General features: G+C 55.1%; 1 protein-coding gene across 1 annotated transcript; it reads right to left on the minus strand.

Moving 5' to 3' along the window:
* Positions 1–1,701: 1,701 nt before the first annotated feature.
* SERPINA9 (serpin family A member 9) lies at positions 1,702–8,486 on the minus strand. The gene is made up of 4 exons (XM_070402118.1): positions 8,084–8,486; positions 5,523–5,793; positions 3,493–3,640; positions 1,702–1,926 (listed from the first exon to the last, which is right to left on the minus strand). The coding sequence occupies exons 1-4, from the start codon at positions 8,469–8,471 to the stop codon at positions 1,702–1,704; spliced, it is 1,032 nt and encodes a 343-aa protein (XP_070258219.1). The 5' UTR covers positions 8,472–8,486.
* Positions 8,487–12,170: the final 3,684 nt, after the last annotated feature.

A 12,170-nucleotide genomic window follows, 5' to 3' on the forward strand; every position in this document is an offset into this window, starting at 1 on the left:
CCCTCTTGCTCCGGGCAGGTCCGTCTTTACTCAATGAAGACCTTCAACTGATTGGATGAGGCCCACCCACATTATGGAAGGGCAGTCAGCCTTACCCACCAATTGAAATGTTAATCTCCTTGTGATCAATAATGTAATACCTGCAGGGGTACTTCTCAATCCTCCTCATCTTTTCGTCCATCCCCCACACCCCTCCCACCCGGCGGCCATGAAGCATAATTATCATAAGATCCTGTCGACAGAGAGGAGCGCTGTGCAGGAGTGAGGTTTGGCCCCGCAGCCAGGAGAGGGACAGTGGGCAGCCCCATGCCTGGGCTTCAGTCCAGGGCCCGGGCCTGCCCTGGGTCAGCTGCTCTCTCCTGTGAGTGGGGGAGGGGAGCGATTTCTAGAAGCTTCTTAGCACCACTCCTCTTTCTTCTTTCTTTCTTTCTCTTTCTTTCTTTCTTTCTTTCTCTCAATCTCTCTCTCTCTCTCTCTCTTTCTGTAAAAGAGCTTGGAAACGCCACCGAGAGGCCCTCAACACATCGGGGTGAAGGCATGGGCCCCCAGAACCCCAGAGTCCACTGGAGGCTGTGGTGTCTCCTTGGGTCATGCGGGGCGGGTGAGGGGAAGGAGCCAGAGCAGCCCACGGGGCTGAGGAGGGCGGAGAAGCCTGTGCGGGGAACCCCCGAAGCCCCTTGGCCCATGCGTGGAGCTGAGGAGTCAGTGTGAGGGGCAGGCCACGGTCCCTCCAAGCAGCAGGGAGGAGGCCGAGCACCCGAGGGCCCTGTGTGCGCATGCGACAGTGTCAGGGCCGAGAGGGCAGCTGCCGCAACCAGTCTGGATGGAACCCCGAGGTGAGCACCCAGAAAGGTCTTCCCAACCCAGACACTAACCCTCATCTTCCTGTTGGAGAAACTCAGCCGGTTAAATGGCACCTCCCACCAAACCCAGACCCCTTTTCTTGGCCGACGTCTGACACCATCTGACCTTGTTCAGGCACCACAGCCACAGCGCCTCCTTCTGTCCCTCCGACGGGCCTGTGCTCACAGAAGCACCCCCTCGCCGCCTGTTTCTCCTCATCCGACCATCCTAGTGAGGGTCTTCCCAGCACTCCGCATGGCCGGTACAACCACATGCATTTACAGGTTTCATTTCATCAGGGTGGAGGTGGTCTACCGCTCCCATCTGTGTCCCCAAACCAGGAGCCTGTCGGCCTGATTCATTCCTGGCACGTATGAGGTGCTCAGTGCGTTTTTGTTGAATGAATAGATGAATTCAGGCAGCCACTGAAATGCCGCATAACAGCAGCCTGGCCTCTGTGACTTACCCACCAGACCACTCTCAAATCCAGACCCTGGAGGCGTGTGGGAGTGCTGTGCGGCCAGACTCACGTTTTAGGTTTATTGCTGTGATTCTGAAGTACAGGCCAATGGCCTGCATGTCACCACCCCCAGGGGCTAAGGAATGGAAATATGCCATCCCAGACACACCCCAGCAAGCCAGCCGCCTGGGAGAGCATGGAAGAGGGCGTGCCAGCGCTCAGGGGCTTGGTCTGTGACCGGATCTCTGCTGATTGGGGTGACTGAGCCTCAAAAGTGGCCTCGGGGCAGCACATGCAGCTCCACGGGGTCAGGTGGACCCTCACACAGAGGCCTGGCCCCATGTCCCCGGGATCTGCAGGCCACGCGGTTTGTTTATTTCCTGTGCGTTGTTATCGTGTCATCCGCGAAAGGCCTTTCCCCGCGGGAACTGGGTGGGATCTTCCACTTTGCCCAGGAAGAGCGTGGTCTGCGCGGCGCTGCCCACGATCAGCAGCAGGAAGGGCCTGTTGAAGCAGATGGTGCGAGAGGAGCTGTCTTTGGAGCGGGCGGTGAGCTTGGTGGCCGTGGCCGCCGCAGCCTTGGTGCCCGCCTCACTGACGTCCACCACCGCCTGGTGGGTGACCTGCCGAGGGAAAAACAGACACCGACATGGTTTAAAAAACCCTGAGCTTTGATGTTTTGCCTGGGAATGGGGACACCTCCACCCCCACCCCCCAGCTCCCCAGAGGCCAAATGCCTGGCCTGAGGTTTGCGATGATCAGTTGGCTCTTAGCATGGAGTTGACTGGTTACCAGTACAGCCCAGAAAGACCTAGGTTTGAGACCCAGTTCCGCCACTCATTGTTGCAAAAGTTATTTAGAGATCGCGTGCTTCACTTTCCAAATCGATGAAAGGCCGGTAATAATTGGATACATCCCACGGGGTTGTTTGACGAATTGAAGGAGATCTAGGAAGTGTGCACACCAGAGTGATTGCCGCAGCCATTGCGGGGACACGGTGGTCAGGTACTATTGACTATCACACCCTACTTGCCCTTCTAGACGAGAGATCCTTACGCCGGGCTCATGCACTGCTCAGCCTCAGGGTCCTGTGACCCCCAACAGTCACAGTCATTGTTTTCATATGTGCACATGGGTTCATAGTGCTCATCATATTTTTTGTCCTCACTCAAGGATATGTTTATTGATTTTAGAGAGAGAGAGGAATGGGGGGGGGGGGGGAGAGAGAGAGAGAGAGAGAGAGACTGATTACCTCCCATATATCGCTTGACCGGGAATTGAACCCACAACCTAGGTATATGCCCTGTACAGGAATCAAACCCACAACCTTTTTGGTGTATGGGACAACACTCCAACCCATTGAGCCACCTGGCCTGAGCTGCCCATCATATTCTTGTGGAATCTGTACTCCTTCCCTGGGCACCAGTGACAATGGCCCCGTTCGGTGGCCAGGGCCACTTCTGAGCACTGTACTCTGTTACGAAAACAAATGTTAGGTCAGGGATCAGAAACCCCCGCAGACAGGCGTTAGGTGACCCAGTGGGACGAGGAGACCTGTTGTAGAGTGTGGGTTCCACCGGGACCCTGGAGGGTGCCCTCCACCTAAAAGGAGTGCTCACGGCTCAGCCCCAGCCAGAGGCCACTGTGTAGAGGTTTGGCCTGACTACTTGGGAATTGGGCTCAATGATTTGTTTCAAGAGAATCAGAAATCTGAATGTTTAGGTCCAATATCCTACATTGTGGAAGTCAGCTCCTCTCTTCCTAGTTTCCTTTCTTTCTTGTTTGTACATCACAGGGCACTAATGGCCATGGGCAGCCACGTTAGGGCCCCAGTGTGAGGGCCTGGGCTCCAGGGAGGTGGGGTGGAAAGCCAGGGGGCACCTGCTCATCTGCAGCGGGTGTGGGCGGTGCCCGGTTCTCAGGGAACTGCCGTTGAACCCTAGGAACACTTGTCTGGCGAGGGATAACGGTGTGTGGGAAGTGCGATGGCCACGGAGCAGCAGGCCTGGCCGCCATGCCCGGCAGGCCTGGCCGCCATGCCCGGCGGCCCTGTCTCTGCCACAGAGAAGTCCCTTCGCCTCCTGGGGACTCTGTTTCCGGGTCAGTGAGGTGAGCGTGCTCGATCGGTCGGTCTCTACGGGCCCTTCCCACTCAGGCTTAGAGGCGAATATTCTCATTGACCAACTCACTTTGGAAACTTTCAGGAAGCCTTTCTTTGTGATTCCAGAAAAGTCGGCGTTTTTGTCAAAGGCGTCCCGGATGCCCATCTTTGGGAGCACGGTTTCCAGGTCATAGGAAGTAGATGTGGAAAACTTAGGGATGAACACCTCTATCCACCTGGGAGGAGGGAAAGGAAGAGGTGAGGGCACAGGCCTGGGTCCCAGCTGTTTCCAGGTGACGTTTCAGGAGACTCTGCTCCCGCGAGGCCCTGCTGGTTGCTGCTGAAGGGCCAACACATGCCCGTCAGCTCACCAGGCTGTGCTGGAGGTGAGCCTCCGGGACGAGCAAGCCCAGCCCCGAGGAGGGCAGAGATGGGAAAGAGGCCCCTGATGAGGGAGGGCAGAGCAGAGAAGGGGCCTCAACCAGGGACCCTCTGGCAGAGGCCACGGGCAGTGACGGCAGCGAGCCTGCCCCCCGGGCCAGATGCCACCCACCAGCCCTTCTGGAGACAAACCCTGCTGACCTGCAAGAGCAGCCCGGCCCTACAGAACTTTCTGCCAAGTGGGGAATAGCCTCTGTCCGTGGTGTCCAGCGTGGCAGCCGGCAGCCACACGTGGCGATCGAGCAATCGAAACGCGACTAGTGCCAACAAGGAACTTCATTGTTAAGTTTATTTAATTAAATTTAAATAACCACCTGTGGCTGCTGGCTGCTATGTTAGACAACACAGCCCTGGATTTGGCACTTCCCAGCCCCTCAGTAATAGAGTGAACAGCCCGCATATATTGGGCGTTTACTGTGTGCCAGGCATTGTCTCAGGCACAGTCATGAACTCATCTCCATTTTAGTGATGGTAAAGCTTAATTTTAGTGCTTTGCCCAGTCATGTGCTTAACAAGTCACAGAAATGTAAGCACAGAGTGTGGGTGCTACTCATTGACGGGCTCCTGGTGACATCGAGCACAGTGGACAGCTCTCGCTTCCCTGCCTTGGGTCTTGCGCTGGCTTGGCCATCTTCATCTTCTCTCTGCTCTGTCTCTTTACAGACACCCCCACCCCCACCGCCAGCCTCCACGCTGGCTCCTCTGCCTCCATCCAGCCCTGGTTGCAAGCTAAGAACAAGAGAAACCTGAGAAACCTCCTGCAGTGTCTCTTGATCCCCAACCGTCCATCTTCCCTAGTGCTGTTTCCTTTGCCCAATATGCCTTTCCCAAGCTCTATGAGCTACCCACGCCTTCATATTCTGTTCATCCTTGTGGCTCAAACGCACCAACTCCTTGAAGGCTCCCATCAGTCCAGCTGAAAGTCACCTCGCTTTGCTCAGAAGCGGCTCAGCACTCCGCCTGCTCCCACCCCTGGGCATTGATCTTTGTCTTTTCTGAACTATGTTATCCCTGATCCTTCCTTTCTCTCCTCCTAGACGATGCCCACAATGCCAGGACAGTATTGCTAAGAGATCAGACGTAAGACTCCTTTTTATCTTATGGTTAACATCCCTTGAATACTACCCATAATTACAGAACTAATAATAATTTTATTATTAGCGAACATTTATCGGACACTTACTATCTCCCTGGCATTCTTCTAAGCACTTTATACATAGGAACTTGTTTTATCTTTTCAACATCCTCTGAGTTGAGTGATATTATTACCCTCATTTTGTAGGTGAGCACCAGTGCTGTGTGTGTGCGTCTTTATGGAATCCTGCCCTGGCATTAAACATCACAGCGGTGGGTGGAGTCAGCTCAGCTAGCACAGAATAGCTACAGTGACAGAATAATTTCACAGAGGCGTGGAGCATCGTGGCCTTGGGTAATTCACTCCCCTCTTGGAGCCTTGTTTCCTGGCCTGCGAGTGGGGGTGATAGCACTCCTCATGCGCCCGGTGACTGTGAGGTTCAAGTGAGAACACTGACCCCCAGCACCGAGCTCCCTGCCTGGCGGGCAGCTGGTGCTCACTTGCAGGAGTGATGATCGCACAGCTGCTGTCGCGGTCTCTCCTCATCCTGGGTGTTCACCGTCACCTGCCTCAGGCCCCAGCAAATTGACACAGGTGCCCACCTCTTCTTGAGTAAGTGGCTCCACTTCCTCAGGGTCCTGGAGGACAAGGCCTGCTCCAGCTGCCGCATCTGGCCTGGGCGGGGGAGGACGAAGAGGGCCGCGCTGCCTCCTGTGTAGTCCATCTGCAGCACAGAGCAGTTCAGCTCCGGATCCACGCCAAAAGCAAACTGCTCCACCTGGTGCATCATAGGGACCTTCACCGTGGTCTTGCCCACCACAAACGGGTACATTTTACTCGTATACGTCGGGTTAAAAGGCTTCTCCCACTTGGCTACACAAGGAGAGAAGGAAAGTCTTGAGTCACAGTGAGGTGAAGAGCCAACGATCTCTGAAAACTCACTCCAGCATAAAGACAATGAGCAACTCCCAACAATGATTAAAATTGCCTGTTCTAGAACTCTGGGCGTTAACCAAATGCTTTCAGCAAACAGAACCATCCATACAAATTTTGGTCAGAATGGTCAGCTTTGGGTATTTAACTCGCCCTAGTTCCACTGCCCACACCCTTGACAAACAACAGCCTGCCTTTTCGGTGAAGTCCAGCCGCCTGACAGCCACGGAGGGAAAGAAACGGGCCGGAACCTTTTCAGAGACTCACTCTCAAAGAACTCTCATCATGTGAGCTGTCGTACGCTTCCCTGGAAGGCATCACTCGCAAAGCTGTCTGTATGTGATCTGATTGGGAGCTCAACCAATGCAAAAAGCCCTGTTGTTTCCTTGGGGAAAATTAGTCAAAGATGGTTACAGGCACTGATAAATTGAGCAACTTTCTGAGGCTTTAGATAACAATTGATTAATCAAAAAGCTTAATAGGACAGATGGTGGAGGTGGTATTTGCAAAAACGACAGAGTAAGGACCTCTGCATAGCCACCCTTTCATAAAGGCAGCAAGAGGAACTGGCAGAAATAGAACCAGCATTTTCAGAACACTGGAAATGTAGCAAAGACTCCTAGTAACCTGGGGAGAGTCCATTCAAGAAAAATGGCTAAATTTCGATGAGAACAGTAAACTTTGTGGCATTTTAACTAGCATTAGTCTCCTCCTTCTCTCTCTAGCTCAGCAGTAGCTTTGAAAAATAGCAGACTGTATTCCCAGCACCAGAGGGAGAGGAACAGATATGGAGACATTTCAAAGCCTCATTCCCAAAGACTGATAATTATTTGACTGTCTGATAGTTTCCTGGACAGTCCCACTGCCAGGCTGCTCTGGCTCTTTCCCCTTGCCCGCCCGGCATGACCCAGGGTGACGCCCGCAGCTAGTTCCACCAGGGGCCATGCCCACACCCTGATGCTGGGCCAGTTCCACCACCTCCCTGGAGCCACTGACAAGTTGATTGGCGTTCACTCTGCTAAAAGCACGTCTCCCCCAGGGCCAGGGAATATTTGCCAGGAACAATTAAAGGCAAGTGTTTTAGCTGCTTGGTTGCCTGGCGCAGGATAACAGCTGGGACAAACAACAGATTAATCAAAAAATCTAAAAGAAAAAGCCGAGGAAAGAGATGTCGTGGAGACTGAAGAGCTCAGTGTACCCTGGGCATTTAGATGCTATGCACATGGGTAACGCTATGTGTATGTTTGAAAAAAATGCATGAAGGCTGTAAGCTCTTCCTCCAGTGGACCTTGAAGGTCGGCACAAACAGAAACTGAACGGGGACTCAGAGTTACAAGCTGCCTTGATGAGTGTTGATGGCATGCCTCACCGTACACACAAAGGCCCTCTGCTTATGTGTGCCAGGCCTTTAAGAAACCTCTGCCCAGTCATTTAAATAACCAAGAGGAGATGTCAGTGGCCACACGTGACCAAGAACAGACTTTAAAAATTAGTTCAGAAAAGCACCAAACAAACAGCTATTGCCACAAGCAATGAGAACAAACCCTTGTCAGGGGGCGCGAATCAGAATTTCAGAGCTGCCATGTTACATTATTTTAAAAATCCAGCCTTTACAACAAAACATATTTGGCATAAAGAGAAACTAAGTATGGACCATACACAGGAATAAAAGCAATGTGCTAATACCAGAAACGAAAGAAGGAACACCACCACAGATCCTATGGACATGAAAAAGAAAATAAAGGAATACTATCAACAACTCTCTTCCCACCAAGTTGATAATCTAGATGAAATGGTCCAATTCCTTGAAAGACAAAATTTGCCAAAACTCACATAAGAAGTAGTAGACAATGTGAATAGGTCTACATCTATTAAAGAAGTTGACAATAATAACTTTTTAAAACAAAAAAAAAATTACAGGCAGGGGCAAGAGATACGGCCCTTTCTCCTAAGGTCATTTCTAGAAAAGAAATTTTCCCATGGGCCGCCCACCGAGCCTGATGTTAGCCCCTCAGGACACATAATCAGGCTACACAAGGACAGACCTGAATGAGCCCATTGCACTTGATAAACTGAGATGGCCAAGGTCATGCACCCAGGTAGTTCCAAAACTAGTTCCAGCGTGGCCTCCCCTGCTCCACCCGCTGTCCAGGGTCTGTCTAGCTTGCTTACTTGCCTGGGCTTGGGGAGGAACAACGTTAAAATCAAAATCAACCTCTCAGAGTCTCACCGTCAAAGAAGATGTAGTTCACCAGGACCATGGCTGTCTGAGGTTCAAGGTCCTGAATTAAGTCTACAACCTTCCCTTTGGTCTCCTTCTCCACGTAGCTGTTGATCCTCTTCCGGGCGGTGGGGCTGTCAGAGAAATCCGTGGGGGAGACCTCCGACCCGTACAGCCGCTTGGCGTTGTCCAGGAAGCTCGTCTGCAGCTGCAGCTCCCTTTTGACGAAGAGGACGCTCCCCATCCTCAGGTCCAGGTCCTCGCTGGGGACGCCGAGCGCGTGGACCAGGTGCTGGAAGCCTTGCTGCACAGCGGACTCGGGCATGCGCGTGAGGTTGAACCCCAGGCTCTGGAGGAGCTGGCTCTTGGTGGCCGAGCGGGCCCCGAGGGAGAGCATGGCCAGGGAAGCAGAGACGCTCACGGGGGAGAAGAAGATGTTCTCACTCGGGGTCTTCGACACCAGCCTCCGGTACAGGCGGAAGGCGAAGTCGGTGTTGCTGGTGGCCACCTGGGAGGCAGGGGTGCTCCTCGCGGAGGGTGGGCGGGGGGCTCCTTTGCTGGGAGCTCCTTTGCTGGGGGGACTGGGTGGGGACACACAATACATCAGAGCCCAGAGGCTAATAACTAGGAAAACTTGATAAAAGGAAGATGCCATTTTGGAATGAAGTAAGCCTGCAAGAGAGGGAAGAACATTGAGGGGAGGTAAGCCGAGTGTCTGGCTCCTGAATCAGAGGCCATGCAACCCTCCACACCAGGAGCAATTGAATGGGGACAAGCAGGACAGTTAGCAGCTCCCAGAGGGGGTGGTGTGTGTGTGGGGGTGGGGGTGGGGGTGGGGCAGACTGCAGAATCAGCTGTGCAGCGTGTGGCTGGGTTCCTGTCTCTGGAGCCCGCCGGAAGGTTGATGCGGAGCCTGCCTCGACCCCAATGGCATTTTCAAGGACCGTGCGGGCAGCTGTGTGCGTCATTATTGCTCTGCTCACCTGGAATGGCCGGAGGTGAGTAGAGCGCAGTATTGGAGCTCACTGGTTGCCGGTGCATGAACCTGAGCTGGCAGAGCCTGGGCCGGTGTCTTTACAGGGCGGAGGGCAGTGAGGAGGGAGGACCACGGCGCGAAGCCCCGAGTGTCCCTGTTGATGAGCTCCGGGACAGGCTGGGGCCTGGGGGAAGCCATACGGGAATGTGGGCCTGCAGGACCCCTGTGATGGGCTGGGGTCTGCTGTGCCGACGTGGATAGTAATGGCTGATCACAGCACTTGACCATGAGTGAGTGGACCAGGTGCCGACCCAGAGTCAGAGCCTAAGCAAGACCACGCGTTTCCTCACAACCTCACAGAGCGCTGTGTCTGAGGAACAGCCTGTGCAGTCGCCTGTGCCCTGAGTCGCCTCCTCCAGCCCCACATCCCCAGCTGCAGAGGAGGGTGGCTCCGAGGAAAAGTGAGACAGTCTGTGTGATGCCCACAGTGGGCATGGGAGGTGGGAAGGGACAGGCCTCCCTGGGTGTTCATAACTGTGAGCAGGGACCAGGCTGAAGGAAGAGACAGCCAGCGGTGCCCTGGGGCAGAGAAGTCCCGCGGGCCTGGGGTGGGGCATCACAGAGCACCTTTCCCCTCTCTGGGGAGGCGTGGTGGGAGTGGGGGATCCCAGGGCACCTGCTAACACCGGCTCTGCCTCCCAGAGCGTCCCCCTTGCCATCAGCAGACGTGGCCTTGCTGGAGGACATCTGGCTCCGTGCCCAGTCCTGCTGCGTGGGACGCCTGGGCTGGGGGGTGGGGGGGGCGCTCTGCCTGGACCAGTCGCCCTTCTGGGCTCAGCTGGTGAATGGCTGGTCCTGTTCTCCTGTCATGGCCTGGCCTCCGTGTGATCTCAGGCAAGTGGCTGATGCTCTCTGGGCCTCAGGGTGGTGGCCTTAAGGGGCTTCCTTCCTGGGCAGCGGGGGTTCCACAGCCGTGGGCTCAGAGGCAGGTCCTTACACTCCCGAGGTCATGCTCAGCCCAGACTCCAGGCAGCTCTCAACCCGCTTCCATACTCGGCCTCTCCCACCGAGCTCTGGCCTCCCAGGGCCAGCGCTTCTGTCTCCCGGCATCCTCTCTCCCAGGGCTTGCCTGTGGCCTGAGGCTCTGCAGTCAGGGTGACAGGGACACTTTGTCCTCCCTGTGCCCACCCCACCTGCACCCCTCCCTGCGGCTGCCACTCCTCGGGTCCACCTGCCATTGTCTCCCCCGCTCAGTTCCTCCCTGGTCCAGTCACCCCTCCGCCCTGCAGACAGGTGAGCTTTCCAGATGCAAACCTCATGCGTCACTCTCCCACTCGGATTCCTCCGTGGCTCCCACTGGCCTTGGGAGGGGCGCCCAGGCACCCGGCACATCAGCCCCTCTCCCTGCGCCCCGAGTAGTCCCGCCTCACCCTCAGGCAGAGCGGATCCTGTTGCCTGGGAAGGCGGCATTTCAGGTCCACCCGCCCCTGCTTTCATGGGCCTTCCTGTTCAGCTTGGGTATCAAAAGGCTTCACTTCATCCCAAACCCTCCACACCCGGGGCCTTGGTGGCTGCGACAATGGTCCCCCTTGGTCACCAAGCTCCAGTCTCCCTCTGCTGCTGCCGTGGCCCCCATCCCCACTGCCCACTGCCTGTGGGCGAATCGCAGCCCTTTCCATGTCCTGAGCATGGGCTCCCTTATGTGGGTGTGCACACCGACACCCGCCCCCCCCCCTCCACACACACACACTCACACACACACCAGGTGGCCTTGCCTCTTACCCCCATTGAAGAGAGCCCCTCAGAAAAGGAACCTCCTCCACCAAGGACATACCCTACTTTCCCCAGCACTCCTCCCCCCCTCCCCCCTCCACCACCCTCCTCCCCCCTCCCCTCCTACCACCAACCTTCCTCCTGGAACCAGAAGCAGCCCTCATCACCGCCTCAGGGCCCTTACACCTATCTTGTCCGCATTTATTTGTTTGTTTGTTTGTTTTATAGTTTAAAGTATCACAGATGTCTCCTTTTCCCCCCATCGACCCCTCTCCGGCCACTCCCACCCCCAGGACAAGCCCCCACCGCCCCAGTGTTTAATACTCCCCCCAACCAGCTCCCTGCAATGGATTTTAAAGTCTTGCCCATCAAGACAACCGCCAATGACACAGCAAAGAGCTCATTCCCTTCTCGCTACTGCCCCATCTTTTTTCTATTTTTAAGATTTCTTTTTAATTTATTTTTTTTAGAGAGGAAGGGAGAGGGAAAGAGAGAGAGAAACATCAATGTAAGAGTGAAACAGTGATCGCCTGTCTCCTGCACATACCCTACTGGGGATCGAGCCTGCAACCCAGGCATCTGCCATGCCTGGGAATCGAAGCAGCAACCTTTTGGTGCCTGGGACAGCACCCAGCCAACTGAGCCACACCGGCCAGGGCAACGCCTGCCCTATCTTCATCCCCCCGTCACAGCCCAAATCTTCATGAGCTGCGTGGTCACGGCTGCCATGGCCTCGCCTCCCACGCACTCCCTGGCCCGTTCCACTCTGGGTTTTCAGTGCACAGAAACGGGCCCAGCCCATGGACGTGTGTAGGCTCCCGTCTTACTTGACTTCTCAGTAGCACTTGGCACTGGAGACCACCCTCAGCTGCTTTCCCAGCCCCCGCTTTGGCTCCGTGACACTGCTCGCCCTTGGTCACCTTTGCTGGTGTCTCCTCTCCTGCCAGGTCCTCACGGGCTCAGCACCCAGCGCTCGGTCGCACTCTCCTCACTTTAATCTCTCCTCTCTCAGCACCACCCACTGCTCTATAACTAAAAATGCAAATGACTTCTTTTAACCTCCAGCCCAGACCTTTGCTCTGAACTCCATATATGTAACCACTGACTTGATATCCCCTCCTGATGTTGCAAACAAACCTTAAGCTCAGAATCACCCAAACGGAACTCACCTACTCCAACACCATCTCGCAACAAAAGTTACCACTGATACCGCTTTCAGTATCTCCTTCCATGGCACCACCACTCACCACTCATCCGCATCCCTCCACCCCTCCTTCTTCCCATGTCAACACACGCCTCTCCCAGTGCCCAGCAGCCTCTCCTCTCCTTCCCTAGCGTGGGCAGCGG

This window comes from Myotis yumanensis, unplaced genomic scaffold, assembly GCF_028538775.1.
Source record: "Myotis yumanensis isolate MYYU_CA2020_CCGP unplaced genomic scaffold, mMyoYum1.0.hap1 SCAF_1, whole genome shotgun sequence".
Lineage (NCBI taxonomy): Eukaryota > Metazoa > Chordata > Mammalia > Chiroptera > Vespertilionidae > Myotis > Myotis yumanensis.

What these genes read in the sequence shown, in the direction of transcription:
- SERPINA9 (XM_070402118.1), bottom strand. Translation starts at nt 8,471, where the DNA reads ATGCTCTCCCTCGGGGCCCGCTCGGCCACCAAGAGCCAGCTCCTCCAG. An exon ending in GAACTACATCTTCTTTGACG is followed by an intron (nt 5,794 to 8,083) that starts GTGAGACTCTGA and finishes CTCCTTGTGTAG; the next exon opens with CCAAGTGGGAGAAGCCTTTT. An exon ending in GCTTCCTGAAAGTTTCCAAA is followed by an intron (nt 1,927 to 3,492) that starts GTGAGTTGGTCA and finishes TTCCCTCGGCAG; the next exon opens with GTCACCCACCAGGCGGTGGT.